The sequence below is a fragment of the Xiphophorus hellerii genome, chromosome 18 (assembly GCF_003331165.1).
Source record: "Xiphophorus hellerii strain 12219 chromosome 18, Xiphophorus_hellerii-4.1, whole genome shotgun sequence".
NCBI classification, from domain to species: Eukaryota; Metazoa; Chordata; class Actinopteri; order Cyprinodontiformes; family Poeciliidae; genus Xiphophorus; species Xiphophorus hellerii.
Genome location: NC_045689.1, coordinates 31482633 through 31503113, shown reverse-complemented (window position 1 = coordinate 31503113; position 20481 = coordinate 31482633). Strand labels below are relative to the sequence as shown.

The 20481-nt window shown below is 40.4% G+C and overlaps 1 protein-coding gene across 1 annotated transcript in view; it reads right to left on the bottom strand.

The window, feature by feature from the left end:
* ubash3bb (ubiquitin associated and SH3 domain containing Bb) overlaps positions 1 to 20481 on the bottom strand; it is a 48944-nt gene that overhangs the window by 6390 nt on the left and 22073 nt on the right. The window contains exons 2-10 of the mRNA XM_032590349.1: positions 5745 to 5798; positions 4555 to 4741; positions 4270 to 4468; positions 3447 to 3616; positions 2297 to 2505; positions 965 to 1109; positions 378 to 504; positions 185 to 304; positions 17 to 109 (exon numbers count right to left, since the gene is read on the bottom strand). Of these exons, the coding sequence (XP_032446240.1) occupies positions 17 to 109; positions 185 to 304; positions 378 to 504; positions 965 to 1109; positions 2297 to 2505; positions 3447 to 3616; positions 4270 to 4468; positions 4555 to 4741; positions 5745 to 5798 (1304 nt within the window). The remainder of the gene's footprint in view (positions 1 to 16; positions 110 to 184; positions 305 to 377; positions 505 to 964; positions 1110 to 2296; positions 2506 to 3446; positions 3617 to 4269; positions 4469 to 4554; positions 4742 to 5744; positions 5799 to 20481) is intronic.

Sequence of the window (20481 nt, the reverse complement as noted above, 5' to 3'; positions counted from 1 at the left end):
AGCAGAACCGGCTCACCTTTCAAGATGTTCTGCGCAGTCTGAACACATCGCAGCGACGGAGAGCAGTACACAAAGTCTATCACCGTGTTGCTCTCCAACAGGGCCTCGCCTGAGAAGGCAGCACACGGTTACCTTGGATATGTTTCAAAAAGCCACATTGCCAACAACTCTGTCACTGACGTACCCACTAATCGGGCCTGAGTGGACCCAAACACAGTGATGGGGGCGTCCATGTCGTAGTCTCTCTGTCCTCCCCACAGAGGCAGGCTGGGAGGCATGTTGAGGTTGGAGCGTACGTATCTACCTGCAGAGCAACGACATGCGTTTAGACTTGAGCTCTGGTGTAAAGTCAGACCTGGCAGAGTCTGAAGTTTCACCTTTGCCGTCCGAGCAGAGAGTGAGCCAGTGTTTCCCAAACACCACGTCCATCCTCTCGCCGTGCCGGCACACAAACACCGTCCGTTTGGGCTGCCGAGTGTGGCTGCCACTGAGCCGCAGGACCTGCTGCAGTGAAACGGGCCCAGAAATGATGGAGTCAGGCAAGCGGCACGGTAGTGGAAACGCTTTGAACTGAGAGTTATACAAAACACAAACTGGATTTCACTGCACAAGCAGGTATGAGCCTCCTGTCGGTGAATTAATGCTGGGCGGTTTTCTTTCAACGCAAAGAGAAGCTTCTCATTTCATGAACCATAGAAAAAACACTAAATCTTTCCAAGTATTTTTGTTCTCATTTCTAGTGTAAATATGGTAGAACTCTAACAATAATACCAAACTATCTTTTCATGAAGATATAGAAGTTTGTTTTGAGTCAATAATTCCTTAATATTGGTTAAAAAAACAAACAAACTACTAGATCCATTGGCAGATTATTTCACTTATGAGAAAAATATCTTGTTAGAAGTGAACTAATCTCTGAGTGGGACTAGTAGCTTTTTAAAGACAGCATCACAACCACCAGTACCTGCATAGGGTGGCAGATCACACTGAGAGCAGGCGTGTCTCCAGGACCGGTGAGGTCAGGACGTCTGCTGTCCAGCAGGCCGTCAAACATTCCTTTATCCTTACCAGCTTTATCACCAGGTCCACAGCTGAAGAAGGAGTGGGAGCTGGGGAGAGAAGAAAGACGGACAGCTGACTGATGCCTGCTGAAAAATCGGTTGCATCATTTTTGAGCCGAAAAAAATAATATCGCAGTGAGAGCCTTTGTCAACCCGGGAGGGGTTGACAAATAACAGTGGTGACTGTCCTGGCGCCGCATACTCATACAAATGCATATTTTATAAGAATATATATAATTCATACTTTGTTCCTCTGCTCTGACAATACATTACAATTCCGTACCTAGAATTTTGATCCAAATATCCAAAATGTCATATGGAGCCACATGTGATTACGAGATTATCTTCTAAATAACTCAAAAAATATTTGATCGTTTTCCCTTGCATTTAGAATTATTCTACGTTATCAAAAGCCACCTAAAGTGTTGCAGTCAAAACAAGTTCTGACCAAATCTAAGCTGTCCACCAGGCCACATCTGCACATGTGCAGTCAACAGTAATCACCCCGCTGTTGCCAACTTAGCAGTTTTGTTCCAATATTTAGCTACTTTTTAGACAGAAAAAAAAAAAGTCAGTATCGGCCAAAATCAGAAACAGCAGGTCAGGTAAGGTCAATATTCGGCCTGAAGACTGCAGGCGGTGCAGCCCTCGTTTTTGATGTGATGGAGAAGCCAAACACAAAACTAACTAAAAGTGTTTGTTCTACAACTCAGAATCAAAACCTCTTCATCTGGCAGGCATCGGGCCGAGTCAGGATCCTGAAGTTTGAAGTTTTGTCCAGTTGCAGTCAGGCCCTGAGTTGCTTCTGTGCACAGCCAATCAAAATTCAGTTCAATTCAAAATTCAAAAGTACTTTATTGATCCCAAAGGGAAATTTAATGTGGTTGTAACTCATTAATTTAGATTCTTCAAAGAGTTATTGAAGACTGTGATGACTGTTGGCAGGAAAGATCTTCTCCAGCAGGCTGTGCTGCAATGAATCTGAAGAATTGAAATTGAAATTTTATTTCACTTCAGTTCTACTCCTAAATTGAAAGTGAATCAGCTGGCTTACAAGGTGCAGTGTGGACTTTGTTACTTTGGAATTTTCAGGGGGAATAAATCGGCCAAAAGTAAAAAAAAAGAAAAAAAGAAGGGTAATCAGTGCTCCTCCAGAGAACTGCAGCTGCTGTTCCCTCATGCTTTTCCATCTGTCTGACTTATTTATGTCCCGGTCAGCAGGAGATGCTCCTCACCCATGAAACACCCATGTGTCAGACTCGTCGGCCAGGCTCACGTAGTTCTCCGGCAGGAGCCCAGACAGGCCGGTGGCCAGCGAGGTTCCGTGGACCCAGCCCTCGCTGGTGCTGGTCTGGTCCATGGAAGACGTGAAGATAAAATCCCCAGGAACCAGCTCCAGTTCGTCATCGTTCTGGGGCATGTAGGGGTACATGACCCTCAGCGTCTGCAGGCACATCCAGAGGCATGACGGGGAAACTAAGACTGTGAGGTGATCAGGGTTTGAACATTATGTGTGACATGGAATTAGGGCTGGGCGATAAATCGATTTGAAGATTTAATTTATGGAAATATATAGATTTGTTTTCCACCAATGAACTCCTTTAGTTTTCATAGTTCAGAGCGATGTCTGCACAGCCGAGGCCTTCGATCCTGTTTTACAGCTTCTAATTATTTGGTCTTTGAGCTAAAGTCAAAGACCAAATAATACAGCAGAATATTAGGGTCAGGCTAAGAATGTTTTATTTTTAAATAGGAGAATAAAGTCGCGCAACCATAAAGTTGAAATAATACAACAATAAAGTTTTATTGTAACCAGAATAAAGTCGAAATATTAGGAGAATAAAGTAGTAGTTTTATGAGAACTCCAACACAAAAATAACAAAAAATAAAATACTTTGGTGTACATTTTATAAATACTTAGTGGAAATACTTCATCGTTTAAAACATCAGCATCAAATTATTGCCTGTAGCAGGACTTTGAAACAAATGTCCAAACAACGTTGAAGAAAAAACTCCATGAACTCAGCTGCTCCTGTCAGATCCTGATCTTTTTTCCCTCATTACAGCAATTTTTTCAATTTTCAGACATTTTTTTTCTGCTAAAATTGCATCTTTATTCTGTTAACATTAAGACTATATTCTTGTAATTAAACAAAAAATTCTCTAAGTGTGGCCCTGATACAACTCACAGAAGGGATGATTGAAATAAAAGCCATTTTTGAAAATATTTTTTGTCATTTTTCTTTTAGAAAATAAACTGCGAAGAAAACAATTAATTCAAAACAGGATTTGGTTTAAAAAAATCGTAGATTTTATTTGTAAGCCATATCGCCCAGCCCTACATGGGAAGCATAGTTTTTTTTGTTTGTTTTCAGTGTGAGCTACCTCATGGCTAGCAAAACGAATGTCCCGGGAGAACAGGACAGCCAGCCAATCACAGCCCAGCTTCACCTCGATGCCCTTGGCCAGCTTCTCCAGTGAGGAGAGGTGATCACTGGGGAAGTTGTAGGCCAGCGTCAGGTGGAGCTGCTTCTTGTGAGGCTCCACTTTGACCTCTGGAGGAGACAGGGGATTGGTGGTCATTCTACTGTCAGCCTCTGGGGGATTTGTCTGGTCTGGACATTACAAGTTACCTACTATCAAACCGTGTGTTTGCCCACCAGGGGCATCACTAGGTTCTGAGGACGAGGGGGCTCAGTCCCCAGGAGGCGGGGGGGGGGGGGGGGGGGGGTGTGTGTGACATTTCTCAAACAGCAACATAAACAGAGAAGTTCCAGCCATATTTTACCCAGATCTTCCACACTATTGTGATATGAAGTAAAGGGTAACTGACAGCTAAAAATGATACTTATGATAAAAAAATATATATATATTTTTAGCACATTGCATTGAATTTGTACAAAAACAAAACAGAAAAACATGCTAACAAAACACCACCAAATTATTTTATGAATGTTAATACTAGGTAGAATGTTAATGCTACCTAGCATTAGCATTTATGGCTAGTGGTGAACTAGCTGCAGCTGAGCAGAGAGGAAGGGGGAGGGTCTGAGCAGTGTGTACACAAGGATGACTGGCAGTGGTAAGACCCACCTCCTGGCTCTGACTGGTTGTTTCTGTAGTTGAGAATATTTTAGGGGGACGCTAGCCCCCCTAAAACAGGCGTAGTGACATCACTGTGTCCCACAGTCCCTCTGGAGAACCCTACCTGTCTTCCTGACGGCCTCTGTGGCGAAGTCGGCTGCAAACTGCCTGAGGACGTCGGCCACCTGCTCCTCCACAAACAGCCCGATGAAGTTGGACGACGTGTAGAGCTCCAGAGGCAGCGGGCGGGGGAAGCGGCCCCTCCACTGCTGAACGGTGGCCTGAAGGGCCTCACACAGGGCTTCCACTTTGGGGTCGGCACACTGGGAGGAAGAGAGGAGTCAGAAGGCCGGTCCTGTGGTGGACGGACTGAACATGGCTGAGACGGGGTCCGGTAGTTTCAGCTCACCATGAAGAACTGACAGAGAGTGATGTGTGGAAAAATATTGTGGGCCTTGTTTTTGCCACAGGTGACCCGGCTCTGCTGCCAGAAGTGTGAGAGCTGGTTCTGGAGCGGCCCGCTGGGTCGCAGGTAGAGAACGAACTCCCTGGGCAGGGGGTCGTCCAGGAACGGGTCGTCCACATGGGAGAACAGCCTGGTGGGGACAGATTTCTGCTCTCATGTATGTGGTAAACTAGTGCATGAATGTGAAAAAACGGAAGATGATATGTAGTTCTCAACAGTTTTTTCTAACAAAGATATGATGAGATTACAATAAACATTATAATAAACATTAATGCCTTACAGAATTCTTCAGTTTTAACAGTGTCCTTTGAGAAATCATCTGTGACACATTACACTTTTTAAACAGAACCTGCCTGACAACAGTTCGTAGTTTCATCATGTCAAGATCAAGAGATATTGAAGCTGAATTGTATCAAATTGGAAATGGGTTACAAAGCCCGTTTGAAAGCTTTGGGCTCCACAGAGAACATGGGAACAGTGAATTTGCTCTAATCCAAACAGCTCTGGATGTATGTTTAGGGTGGAAGGAGCACCTCCACCCCAGTTTCAAGTCTTTTTGAGCCTCCAGCAGGTTTTGTCTGAGCACCATCCAGCCCCGCACATCCTCCCAGTTTCCCCGTTCATGCTAAAGAAAAGCATCTCCACAGCATGATGCTGCCAAGTCTATGTTTCACTGTGGGGGGAAAGTTTGGTCTCATCCGACCAGAGCGTCTTCATTCACACGTTTTCTACTTTCACTCTCCTGCAAGCCTGACATGTTTTGTTGACATCATAAAATCACAACTGACAGCCATTTATGCAGCATCTCTCCTCTCATAAATAATTCACCTGTAGAACTAATGCAGCTTCGTAGATTAGCTTGTCATTAACAACTGAGAGATGTATCTATTTTTTCCTCTCAGTTCATTCAGTTTAAGATGGTAAATATCGGAATGTATAGATATCTTCAATTTTTTATTTCAACATTCATTATTGAAATATTCAGATGTAATGCAGCACAAAACAACACCAGAGGGCGCCACAACACACAGTTTTCTCACACCTTGACTTGCGATGAGTGTGTGTTTTGTGCTGTGCCCACATTTAGTGGTTTAGCTAAGGATGGATAAATGTAAACACGTGTTTAAACTCACCAGTCACATGCTGCCTGTACACTCCGACCTCCAGTTGACACCAGAGACTTCAGGCTGGAAGAGAACACAGCAGAGATCACAGATAAACAGCGTGACCACGACAGGTTTCAGAGGCAGGCGCTGGGGAAGCAGAGATGGAGATCAGCTGCGAAACGTCTCAGTGCAGCTGAGCTTCTGAGGAGCTTCTGGGAACAGATGGAGAATTAAAAAGAGAAGAGCCGAGGACTGGCGTCTGGGAGGAGAGTGTGACCTTGGAAACAGATCCAAGAAAGAGAAACAAGCTGGGAAGGGTTCAAAGCCGTTCACTGAGCGGGCTGCTGTGGGAGTTGGGTACAAACGGCGTGAGGGGAAAAAGGCAGGCTGGTGAATTATTCAGCCTTTCCTGCATGCCTGGTTGAGGTGAAGCAAACGGAAATTCAGCTACTGTTCGACTCAGAATATTCAACAATGTCTGCTGTAACTTCTCGTTTCAAACATCTGTATTCACATTTTAAGCTCACTTCGGAACCACGACTTTCAGTTTTTTGGGATTGTGTGTGGTGCCCAGGGGTCTGCAGCCTTCACAGCCCAAAGAGCCTGTGGGCTGTGAGGCTCACAGGCTTTGAGTTCAGCTGAACAAAACGCATTTAGAGCCAATAATGTTACCTGATTAGGGGTGAACAGATTTATTGGTGCCGATTTCCTTAATATTGGGAGATTGGAGATCAGCAGATATTTACATGTGAAGTCGATTTTATCCACCAATCTTATCTTCCACAGCAAAGGTCTAAAAATCAACCACTGTCCTGTGAGAGAAGTTTGACTGACAGACCGGCCCATCATGTCTGCACATGGCTGTCAACAGTAGTTGACAGCAATAACCTCTCTCAGCCAACTCAGCAGCTTTCTTGCTATATTTAGTGACATTTCAGACAAAAAAATATTGATATCGGCCAAAATTGGAATTGGAAGGTCAGGCTTTTTAAAGGTCAGTCATCGGTGGTTGGCCAGAAAACTGCAATAAATGCAGCCTAATACATATTTACCATTATCTCTCCTGTCTGCTCCAATATGATTAAATTCACTTGGTTTACTGGTGTTCTGAAGATGCTTGTTTTAAGACTGATTTGTTTTTAGGGACAGAAAACATCACTGTTAACCCTGCTGCTACTAGCTTTGTATTTTATTGCTACTGTATTAATAATGTAATCTAGCTCTAAAAATGTTATATAGAGCAAATGGGTGAGGGTTGAAAACTATTTCAGGTATTCATAAATTTTACATCACTTATAAGATCAAAGCTGAAATTCTAATTTGTTGTAGTAGTGGTAATACAAAATTTGACTAAATCTTAAATTCTTCTCAAACATGAACAGTAGGTTGTTTTAAAGTATATGTATCAAGCCTACCCTGTTAATAATAAATATTTACTTAACTCAGAAGCATGTGTTAGCTCGTCCATTTACTGTCATCATCATACATGCTAACTCTAGAAGATTCCTTTTAGTTTGTTTCTAAATATTTTTCCCAAATAGACATGGAAAATAATACTAAAATCCAACTCTGTCTTCTTCTCACGGTAAAACTCGGATGTTTTCCTCGTCTTGAAGCAAGAAACTCAGCTGACTGACGGCTGAGAGCAGCAGGCAGGGAAGGGAAGAGCTGCTCTACGTGTTGTTATGCCTGAGAAAACCTCCCACTGCCTCCGTCAGACTATTTAACACACAGTAAAAATGTGAAGAATAGCGTGAAGGACACTTTTAGTGGTTTTAAAGTCATTTCTGCTCCTGTTGTGCTTGATTTAAATGTGATGACCGCTGCAGCGGTGAACCCAGCTCTGACACTTCTGACTCCACACCGTTACTGAACGTGTTTCATTTTATTCTTTATTGCTGTGAACACAAAAACGCACATTTAGGCTCAACGTCGCTCCAGGGCTGCACCTAACGAATATTTCAGTAAACAATTATTTTGTCGCTTATTCAGACAGTCAATTAATTGTATAAAAAAATTCCACATTCTGCTGATTTTTCCTTTAACTACTTCAGCCTATTTTGTACAATTTTAAAAATACATAAAAACCGCCATCTTGGTAGGCAAGCAGAGTGCAAAGTAAAGATGCACTGTGGATGTTCTCTTGATCAATGTGCAAGATAAAGATTTATCAACAAAATTGCTGCTGTCATACATTCTCTATGAGACAGAGAATGTGGCTTGTTTATTGTTGTCATAGCAACTCCATTGCCACCATCATGACAATTGGTTACGGACACCTACCAAGATGGCTGTCAGCTGCAAAGTTCCCAGAAGTGTGACTACAAATAAGAACTATGCATTAATAACTGGATAGTGAAAGGTGCTTCATAGATTTTCTTTTTACAGAATCTAAAGCAGGTGAAGCTAAAACCGCCACGCGAGGAGTTTGGGGTAGAACGCACAAAAAATTACTTTTGTCTGCAAAAGTCATTTTCAAGCCTGTATGTACTCCAGTTGACAGTTACTCAATGACTAAATTAGTTCACAATTATTTCAATAATCGATTCATCACGATTAATCTGAATAACTGTGTCAGCCCTACTTCCTATGCATTAGCGTGTCATACAAACATTTGCATGAGGTCCACTGAATCAGTGGCTTCATCAGTTTTCCTTCCACTCAGTGGAAGGAAAACTGAATGTCTTTGATTTATTTTCCAGCTAAACCTGCCCACATTAAGATAAAACTATTAAGAAAGGAGATCACTGTTTCCACTGCCCCCTGCGTGTTCTGAAAGGCCGGCACGCATCGCTGAGTAAGAGAGCGTTTATGTCACGGGAGGAATTGAGAAAGCCAGAGTGTGGGCAGAAGAATCTGGATCACGAGTCAGAGGAAGTGTCGGTTCCTCGTAAAGACCCCGAGAGCAGAAGAGAGCGACACTTAGCGCCGACTGATAGGAAGGATGAGCAAACACAAAGAAACACGCTCAGTTTCTGCTGTCTGTGTCACTGTTTCATGTTTCACGTCCCTTCCCTCCCCCACCGCCGTGGAACTGGTGATGCATCACCAGACGTACAAAACGGGCGTGAATGAAGTGGAGCTGACTGAGGAGTGATTTACTCATCCGCCTCAGGTCTGGCTGTTGAGGATGAGGAGGAGCAGAACTGATTCATCAGCATCTCATTAAGCCGAGCTGGGGGGGACGAGGCCGGGCGGCGTCGACCTCAGGGGGGCAGCGGCGCGGGGGGAGCGGAGGTGTGTGCTGCTGATCAATGGCGCCGCTGGTTAAAGGTTTTCTTGCTTCACGTCTTTGAGGGTAGATGGAAACATTCTCTGGCGAAAACCCAAAGACTGTTAAAGTCCTTTGGACTTTACACGTCTAATTAGCGACTTCTTGAAAGCATTTAAAAGATAAAAAGCAAACAAATATGCTGTGGCTCCCTTGTTTGTCAGCTCTTATAAAAATACATAAATATAATATAATAATAATTATATTATTTGACATATTATATAATAAATATAATAAGTTGTAAAGTCAGATCTTTTAACTTCAGTAAACTTAAAATGACTGATTTTAGACATGTTTTTGAACTGATTAATCGGATTAATCATGATGACTTGATCACTGAAAGAACTGTAGACTAATTTAGTCATCAAATAATCGTTAACTGGAGTATACAGACTCAAAAAGAAAGGCCAATTATTTTTAAAAAAAATCTACATATTCAGAGCAGTAATTAAGCCAAAACAACAAAAAATATAAAGGTTTGAATTTAAGATGAATGTGTTCTACCTAGATTTCAACAACTCCACCCAGCTCAAGTTCTGGAAAAAAATCTATTAGGAAACCTTTTGATATCAAATTAATAATTGATTAATCAAAACAATTAACAAACAGATCAGTACACCTTGTTGATGTTAAGTCGAGCAGAAAGAACTGAACTTTTCACTTGTTGATGTTAGAAATATTTTTTAGCTGCAGATTCATCCTTTACTGCAAATGATCAAGCGTTCACTAAAGGAATGCAGTTATTACATTTAGCCAGTGAAATGTTTATTTTCTTATTTAAAAAAGGAATCAATATATTTCTTTGCTTGTATTTTCTAAATGTATTTCTAAAATTGTATAGAATAAGTATAAGTGGTTAAATAAAAAAAATCTGCAGAATGTGCCAGTTTTTATCTGACTATTTGTCAGAATAATATACATGCTCTAAGCTGCTATTAATAAATGTCTTTTCAGAATTGAAAGTTGACATTGCAAATGACATGTACAAAACAACTAAATAAGACTGTTTTTGTCCCCCTCAAAATATTAATTGCAGCTCTAGAACCACCAGTTTTCCAGAACCAGCACGACATGCCATAGTCGCCGGGTAAAAACCAGCCATTCTGCGCCGCGGTTCATACAGAGGCGACTGTTAATTCAATATTTAGAGGCGTGGCCAACACAGACTGAACGACTTTGTTTGCTTCCTCCGCTGCTGCTGCTAAAACTACAGGCAGACTACAATTTCTAAAACAGAGCGAAAAAATCCACGTTATCGTTCACCTCTCCTTATGTTCACCGATTGGTCCGGTAGAAATTCCATCGAAGAAATCAAGTTCAGTGGGAGAAATCCGAGACAGGAAACTGAATGGAAATGAGAATCGAGCAGAATTGAGTAGGAAAGCAGGCGATCGTAGTGGCTTGTTTCTATCCTGGCCCTGCAGCCATCAAAAGAAAAGGAATATTTCTAATGTAATCTCTGCATGTAAAAAACATGAGTTAGAACTCACCCCCAGGCTCCCCCCCCCACACACACACACCTGGCTAACTTTTGACAATGTCTTCATACCTATCAGCAATTTATCACATTTACAATTAAATTTTAACAAAAAAAGATTGAAATATACAGAAGTGGTTAGGGTGTATGATACAGATATCCCATAACTGAAGACATGTCAGAGAGTCATGGGGGTGGGGGAGCAGCTGCTGAGTTTAGGGGCTGAAAATGTAAACGGACTAAAAATGGTCTATTCATCACTTTCCTGTTTCCTACTGATCCAACTCAAACTTCTGCTTTGGTTGTCTATAAGTTACCATTTCTTTATAACACCGCTCCTACAGTAGACGTTTTAAATAATTCTACCTCACACACCAGAGAAAGGAAACAAGTCGTTTGTTGCAGCTTCACATGCGTGACCTCAGCACACAGCCGTTCTGACCCCAGCCTGCGAGCTCACAGCGGCAGCAGCAGCGCCGCCGTCGTGACGCAGCTGATGAGGGAAGGTCGCTTCGGGCGTCTTTAACCACTTTGACAAGGCAGTCGATCACACAGTCAGCGCAGGATCAGAAAGATTTACGCCTCGCTACCTGTCACACGAGTCAATAAAGACATAATATTTGACCAAAGGCTCTGAAATAGAACTGAAAAGGAGAAGTGGATCCAGTGACGCGCTCGGCATTTAGTCAGTCAACATGTGAAACTTGTTTTTATGTGCATCATGACGTAAAGTTAAGTTACGCACACCGCACTATGCAGAAGAATACTAGTTAGATATAAGTATAGATTTAGATGCTTTATGTTCTAAAGTACTTTGAACTGCCTTGTTGCTGAAATGTGCTATACAAATAAACTTGACTAATTGAAACTTGATTGATAGAACATGTTCCAAATTGAACATGCATTTTATGAGAAGAATACAGAAATATCTGGAAGCTTTATAAGTCATTTTCTTGTGTCCACTCACAGCTGCGAGAACTTCACTTCTTTTAAACAGACTGCAGGGTCATGCTAACCACTGCCCCGCATCAGAACAACTTACTCAAATTTAAATTCAGTTTATTTATATAGCGGCCAATTCACAAGATCAGTGAAAAAAGGCACTTTGCAAATAAATTAATAAAATTTAAAGTCCGTTTTAAATGGTAGTTTGGGTCGTTCTTTTAAAATGTGGGGTTCTGTTGAGATATTATGAGTGGTTAATATATTACTTGTGATCGATTACTTTTTGACACCAGAGACCAGTCAGGGCAGGGCTAAAAACACTGAGATATGACATGTTCATTTCAAAAATCTGTTAGCAGTTCATCCAAAAAACACAAACTCTCTTTTAGTGAATATTAGGTTGGTCTGTCACGATAACAAATGTTCCTGTTATCACAGTAATTATTGCGATAAATCATAATATTGTTGTTTTGATGCCAATTTCAAGTAATATATTGATAGCACAATAACGCAAGTCTGTCCAATAAACGTTCATTTTTGTGAAGAACACTCAACGCTGGAGCAGGAAGATATTTTTAACCTCCAACATAAAACACAACAGCCAAAAACTATAAATAAAACCGAAATAAAAATGACTTACAGCCAAACCTATAAATAAAATGGATTATGAAGTTTGGAAGTTATTGAACTCATTTTATTTTGTCATATAATTAATTGATTTTTGCGACAGGCTTAATATTAGCCTGTTATCTCCTGTATGGAACAGTCGTTATATGGAACATGTACTGCATTTCACAAATTTTAAGGTTTTAATTTGTAAAAAGTTTGGGAAACAATGCATCCTTTTCCTTCCATTTTACAATTCTTTGCTACTTTGTGTTGGACTATATCACAGAAATCTGCAAAGGTAGAGCTGAGATCTGTGAAGCATTTTAAATGTTACATCTTTTATGTCCGGTGTCTACCATTAAATATAACAATCAGTTTATTAAATGAAGAGGATTGTCAACTCAAATCATTTACATGCGTACCAGAACATTCAGTGGCATTTATAGGTTAGAGCAGTCAGGTGACTCAGTTCAGCTCTGATATTTGATCAATCACACAGGTTGATTAAAAAACTACTGTTTCTACAGGATGGTGGGCTGTGGTGGCGCAGGCGTTAAGAACAACCCACATAAGGAGGCCTTAGTCCTCAACGCGGCTGTCGCAGGTTCGATTCCTGGCCTGGCGACTTTTGCCACATGTCTTCCCTCTTCTCTCATTCCCACTTTCCTGCCAATTCACTATCAAATAAAGGCCACTAGAGCCAATAAAACCTTAAAAATTACAACTTTTTCTACAGGATGATGAGGCTGATCGGGCGAAGATTAAAAAAAATGCAAAAAGAACTCTGTATGAACAAAATGAAAAAGAACAAAAACAGTAATCATCACTGTAGGTAAACAAAACCATAAGGAGACAAGATGTCCCGTGATAACCCCTTCCCACCTGCAGGTCAAACATTCTGCTGAAGTTTCCTCATACTTGTTATTTCCGTGATACCACCGACTACGACTCTAAGCCTCACAGTGCTTCTTGAAATACACAAATACTTTGATGCAAGAAAAAAAAAAAAAAAGTTCACCACATTTATTTATGGAAGGGGGGGGGCTGCATTTGTGTTTCCAGGAAAAGAAAATGTGTACAGCCGTCCAGCGAGTTATAAACGCTCCTTTGCGTGAGATTGGCCTCAGGTTCGAATGTGTCAAGAACATGTAAATAACTCCAGGTCTTCTGCGCAGCGCGTGGCTGAGTCACAGCGCAACGAGGGGAGCTGGAGAGCGGAAAACATTTCGTTCTACATCAGGAGGCCGGCTATATGGATAAAGTCTGGCAGCTGTAGGAGCGTCAGTCAGACAGACACGAGAAAGTGGCTCGAGTCGCATGAAAACAGGACATTCTCTGGACACATCATCCAGAAGATAAACGCTGCATGAAACCTGAACGTCTTTCATAGAATAGCTTTTTATCTAATAGAGTTACATTTATTTATCAGCAAACCAGTAAAAACAGTAGACCTATATATGGGCTGAGCATGGATATATGGAACTTTGGTTTTTATACAGAAAGAGGCACTGTCAGGATGCCGGCTGTGTTTGTGTGATGCAGTAATCCTGTTACACATGTCTCTTTAATCCCCTATCTGACTTTTCTCTGAAATATGACAGGTTTCTCATGAGCAGAGATTTAGTCACTTATGTTTATGCTCAATTACAATATACAGTAGATTACTATGTTAACGCATTAAGTTCGGAATGCTAAGAGAAAACAACATTTAAATTAGTCTTTGTCCAAAACATTTTAGTCTGGATTTTAAACTATTTTTTCTATTCTTACAATAGTGGAAAGACCTGTGTTGAAATTAGTGCTGGGCGGTACGACAAAGAAAAAAAATTTTTTTTTAATATATTTTTATTTGAAAGATTCTGCCGGTTTCACGGTTTATTTATTATTTTTATTTTATTCAATGACTGGGCATTACATGATGCTTGTGGCTTATTTTCCTGTCAGGAGTAAAAGGCTTTAAATGAAGGCTCTAACCAAAGCATCACAAAATGACTCAAGAGTCAGTATGAAACTGAGAAAAGAGTTGCAGGATGCAAGCTATTTTTATTGCGCAAAGTGCAACACGTTAAAAATAGAAATAAACAGAGATGCAGAATCTTTAACACTGCTTCCCTTTCAAAACAAAGTGTTTTCAGATGCTTCTATAAACACAAGAAATGAAGCCAAAATACTTGAGAAGTGGGTGACTGCACCTGGCTCCATTTCCAGTTCACTCCAGTGTCGGTGTCATGTTGGGTTAGCAGTTTGGCTAAAGGATTTTCACACTAATATGATGGAAAGCACTTAGTGTTCTGAACCCCAGACGGACGGATCTAGGCAAGCTCCTGTAACATGGCCAGTACCGCTAGACATGAGGCTTAGCTACGCTTGTTTGTTAAAAAGACAAAGACAAAAAAAGAAGAAAAGAAAAAGAAAAATCTTGAAATAGAAAACAAAAACAGGAAGAGAAGAAACAAGGAAAGAGGAAGAAAAACTAAATTAGATCCTTCACCCAGGAATTTATGATAAATTTGAAAAAGCTCAGAAACTTTGACATCCACACCTGTGAACTATCAAAGGAACAGTCACCATAAAATAGTAAAGGAAGTGAAGTCATAAAGAGCTTCTCTAGTCTTACTGAACCCTTAAAGCTCTTCAGTCAGTCAGTCACATCCAAATATTCACTCTGATTTGGAGATCAGTAGAAATCATGGGCTGCCTTCCGTAGGGGCACATATGGCAGGAGGAAGATGAAATCAAACCCACAACTTTCCAACTGCAAGATGACTACTCAACCCACTGAGCCACAGTGGCTAAGCTACAGCTTTACAAGTTAGTGGCCGGCTAATGGCCCCATCTTGGCTTCATCTCTGTGAGAGTGGAGTCAGAACAATATGTACTGTCAAATAACTGTATATACACATCAGGATTAACCTTCCCTCCATCCAGGACGTCTATAGGCCTGGGTTAGGAAAGGAGGAGCTAACATCTCTCCAGATCATACACATCCTGGACACTAGCTTTCATTTCTGAAGACTGGTTTATGCAAGCGTGCTACTTGCATAAACCAGTCACCACAGAAACAGTTTCTTCCCCCAGGAAGTCTCTCTGATGTTTATACCTTTATATCTTAAATGTCTTTAATCAGCGCAAAACAGAACTGAAGTCAAATTAAAATTGAGTATTTTTTTAAACATGTAAAGAAAAAAAATATCTGAAATGATATCTTTTCACCATATCGTCCATTTCTACTGAAACAAATGTTCAAATATATATAGCAGTCATAAGGAGATGCAACACAGGGATGCATGAAATGCCTTTAACGATAGATCCAGTCTGATAAAAGAGTCTCATTACTAAATCATGAGGTCGGCCAAAGCTTTGAGCTCAAAACGAACACGAACTAGTTGGTGCTGGTGTTGCCAGGTTACCTCAGCCAAGGGGTGAACATCTGATACAAATGAGCTGAGCTCAGTTCTAGTTCAAGACTTAAGGAGCAGGTCACTGGCGGCATGTCCTCCGGCTCATTGGGGTTGAGGAGATTCTTGGACTGAGCCAGCTTCGGTGCATTCCACAAATATTTAATCCATTTGAGGTCTGTGGAAGTTTGGAGGCTGAGTCTATGTGTGTGTGTGTGTGTGCGTGTGTGTATGAGTGTGAAGGGAGAGGTGGAGTAAGGGGATTATACTGGGCAGAGAGTGATTCATGCCAGAGTAGTATGCAGCGTTTCACAGCAGAAGACTGAAATGAGATGATGACAGATTTTCCCTTCAGCTGTCTGTGTTTCTCATACATCCACCGTTATCACAGTGTAAACCATGAACTCGTTCAAAGTGCACTATGACTACTTCAGGGGTTTAAAGTCAAAGGAATACCTTTCAAAAGATCATCTTTTACTTATTTATTTTACTAATTGTAGTTCAGCATAAGAAAAATGTTCATTCACATAAACCCAAATACGCCCGTGAGCGTAAACATGCCAAACCCATAGGGGGCAGTGTAGCGCAACGCTTCAAAACAACCACAAATTAAACATGGCGCCAGGAGGTTCATTTGTGTGGACAGATATATAGGTTGAACTACTTTTAAATACCGCATTATAATATAAAGCTATTGAAATCGTGTCAAAGGAAGTATGTGCGGGACGCTATATCTGCATTTCCCATGCACACACACAAACACCAACGCAGAATTTTCTCAAATCCCCACTTTGGTCAGAGTTTTTAAAAGTAATCATTTTTATTAAATCAATACTAAACTGCATTTTGTGTGGTTGAAAGACCAGAACGCATAAACATGTATTCTCAGATATCTGGCAACGTGTGGACTAGACCTAAAAAGATCTGAAATAGATTCCTCCGACCAGAGCAAATGAAAATATTATTATCTAAGAATGATTTCATGCAAAAAATGCAATGATCATGTTTTGTATATCCAATAGACCTATTATGACTTGTTTAAGGAAACATAATAGGTCACCTATAAAGGTGGTGTGCTTTCTTTATACCACGACTTTCCTCAGTTTCGGAGAAATACAAAAGAATGAGTCTTGCATGAAGTGTGTATTCTCTGAGACAACCTCCACTTCCCTTTTCTTGAGCTGCCTGACAGGGTTTCCACAGCTGCGGTTTGCAGTTTCACAAGGCGAGCCCTGAGATGAGTCATGCATGTCAATTATGAGTTTAGTGAAGGCTCAAGGAGGTTCCCGTGTAAACACACTGCGCAGTTTTACAGGGACCAAGCAGACCTCGACTCAGTTTGAAGCAAAGACTAAATCAAACCTGAAGAGAAAGTCGTTGTTAGGAAGCCAGGCCTGATGTATGCTCAAAGCAGGCCAGCTATCAGCTCAGCCCGTTAGGAACAAGGAAGTGCCTCGACGTAGCCATGAGAGTGCAACTTGGTGCTCTCAGCCTTTGACACTTTTCATCTCAGCTCTGTAGAGCAGAAGTTTGAGGCCTGAGGAGCTCCGGCCACACCAAGGCGGCAAGCAGAAGCCACAAAACCAGAGACAGACGTTTCTGTCGCAGCTGCAAGGCGAGTCACGAACTTGAAGGAACCCGAGGTCAATGTATTAGACGCCAACTTCCACCTGCTGATGCATAATGTTACATGACGAAATCCATAGGAATTATTAAAGAACTTATTAATAATGGAGAACCATTGTTGTGATGATATACCTAAAGGGGAGATTGGGAAAGGGTAGGAACTTATAACAGAGACAGAGGAATGAGACACAAGTATGATGCAAAGTGACATTTTTTTTTGTTAATTTTGATATATAGACCATTTTCATAACAACTTAAGGTAGCATATTTACTTGCTTGTGTTATAAAGTGGCGGTATGTTCCTTTATAATACATAATCCCACCACTGTAACTATTTCTAAAATTATGTGGTGACTCTAAATGTTGTCCCAAAGAAAAAGGCGCTGCAATATTTCTGTTTCGCTTCATAAATATTTAAATTCTCATAATTTTTCAAACATGAAGTCTGACTGAAATCGTTCCGCCTTCCATGTATTTTACAGATGTACTGTGAATCTCCAACACGTGTTGCTTCAACTCTAATATTAAAACTGAGGATATTCCTGCTTTAGAGATTCATGGAGAAATGTGTTGGTGACCAGAACTGGCTGATTTTTAGCTGGGTTTGAAAAAGTGACATGCCTAAACTTTAACAGAGTGAAAATGCTCCAGAGTGTTATCAGCTACGGCTCAAACAATTAATTGTGATTAATCAATTATTGAAATGATCACCAACTAGCTTAGTAATTGATTAATCTGTAATTTTAGTATGCAGACTCTAAAAAATGCAATTCACTGAAAGAACAGCTTCCTCAGAGCAGTTATTAAGGCAAAGCTGTATAAAGACGGTTTGAATTCTGTCAAAAAAAAAAATCTCCCTTTAAGAACCTTTTGCTACCCAATTATTAATCGGTTAATCCAAAAAATAATCATCAGATCAGTCTTACTGATACGATATCAACCAAAAAGGTTTGAGATTTTCACACGTTGATGTTAGAAGTATTTTTTAGCTGCAGATGCCTCCTTTGGTACAAATGATCAAGTGTTCAGTAAAGCGATGCTATTATCACATTTTAGGCAATCAAATTTTTATTTTTTGATTTAAGAAATAAATTGAATTATTTGTTTTTTGCCTCTTTATTATTAGTTTATTTTGCCTCTTTTACTCTCAATATTGCATAAAATAAATGTAAGTGGTTAAATGAAGAATGAGCAGAACGCGCCATTTTTTTTTAACGATTAATCGATTAATCGTCAGAATAATCAAGCTGCAGCTTCATGTGTTACACAGCTGGTCCTTGCCCAGTGATGTTGTCCCTCTCCAGGGGTCGCCTCTCCCTGCGTTCCCATGGCACCCTGATCTGTCCACAGCTGTTTCTCTGCCTCACCTTCCGGAAGAGAGCCGTCCGTCTCTCCACGTTCGGCGCTCACAGAACCGCGTGGGCTGACTAAACCAAAGGAATAAAAAGCGCTATGTGAGATGGTAGGATGTCCCTTGATCAAAATCATGCTTCCTCCTCAGCAATGAGTAAACTGGAAAAATGAGAAGTTTTAAAGCAGAACTGCTCTGCATACGTTCTTTTTTTAAATTAAAAGGACATGTAAAGTTTTCGCAGGCCCAACGCGTTCTCTGTTCGTCCTGCGGCGTCTGCTTCAGCTCGATCAGGCTTTTAATATTGTTGCCCTTTTTTCTCTTCTTATCTCAAAATGGATTTACTGTGAGAAAGCCACACGCTGATTGTCGCCCACAGATGTGAAAGCAAGTTTTCCAACCATAGAGAGATCCTCTGTTAAGTGTTAGCAGAGCCTGACAGAGACAGGAAGAGAAAGAGACGCGGCAGCGCGCCCACGCAGCCCTGCTCAGGCCTGTGCATCATACGCCGCTGCATGTTCAAATTCAGCGCTAAGCATGTCGTGGCACGGCTTAGGGCACATTAAGCTACATGTACATAATTGTACAGCATTAAAAAAAATGTATGTATCTGTAACACAGAAACCAAAGGAAATGGGAACCAAAATTAATGTCTTCAGCGAGTTTCATGCAAAACAAAAACAAAAACACTACCTTTCACTGGGCTTTATCTATGTGAAATATTTATCTATAGATCAAAAAAGATTGACATGTTTCCAAAACTACACAGAAAGCATCTTTGTTTTTAGGCTGTACTGTCATCAAATATTACAAGGTCTCCAACATTTGTAGATACACTGAACAATAACTCTCATTTTATATATTACATCATGCTTGATATACTTTTGCACAAACCTTTTTGTGTTTCCTCCTGAGTTTATTTTTCTTTTATCCTGTGATGGTAGCAGTGGTGGGAATTTTTTTTAATTTAGCTAAAAATTTCTACTATTATTTCATCATTTAATCTCAGTTAATCACATTTTAATCAAAAACCTTATATTGACCAAAGAAGCAACATTTCCAATTCAAAATGGCCTTTTGCACCTAAATTGTTGAATAAATACATATATGAGCTCAACAATAAAGTTATGTATTGTTTTTAAATCTGTTATTTGGTTCATACAAAGAAACTCCTGATCATTCATGGAACCTCTTTAGAAATGTGGACTGTGGCCAAGTTTAGCACTCAGATGCTATTTTAGGTTTGAATAGCTTCGCTGAAAGACTGACTTCTTTTAGCACAACTTGAACACAACAATAGTCTCTTCCAGGGTCCCATCAGTTGCTTTCTGAAGTAAAACTGGACCCATCTGTGGGCCGAGAGAAGCAGCTTTATCGCTATTTGTTAGCGGATGTTAGCTTGTGCGTCAGATTTCTGGGTGTATGTGAAAAAGGAAAATTTAACATGTTAACATATGTTAACTGAAACAAGAAATCTGTATTTTCTCTTCTTTTTTATGCACTTCTTGTTACTGTGCACTATTTTATTTTTATATTTGTATCATGTTCGAATAAATTTCATTTCATTTCATTTCATTGCATTTTCGACAATAAAATGTTTCGACAATAACATTTTAAAGTCTTGAAAATCTACTTGAAAATCTACCGATTTAAACTCTACAGTGATGTTATTGTGACTCTATTGCTGTTTATGTGTGTCGACTTTATTGCGATGATCTTGAAGATTTGTGTGAATCCATTAGTTTGTTACCAGTTAGTGTAGCAACACATGAAGTCAAAAATCTCATAAAGATTCAACAGCTGAAGAAAGACATGAAGAGACATGCTTTGGTCATGAGTAAAGGGAACACATTACCTTCAAGGCATGAGTGATTCAATTCATTTTTGAAAAAAATGAAGTGAGCAGAAATAATAATAAAATGTTAATGTAATTGGTTTTTATTTATTTGAAATCACTTTTTCTCCCTAACCAACCGGCATCCTGTTAGCATGTCAATAAACGTCTACTGGTGGGCAGAACAAACCACCATTATTCTGTAACTTCAGTTGTATTCACTTTGTAGCCTACTGTCCTCCTTAAGGAAATA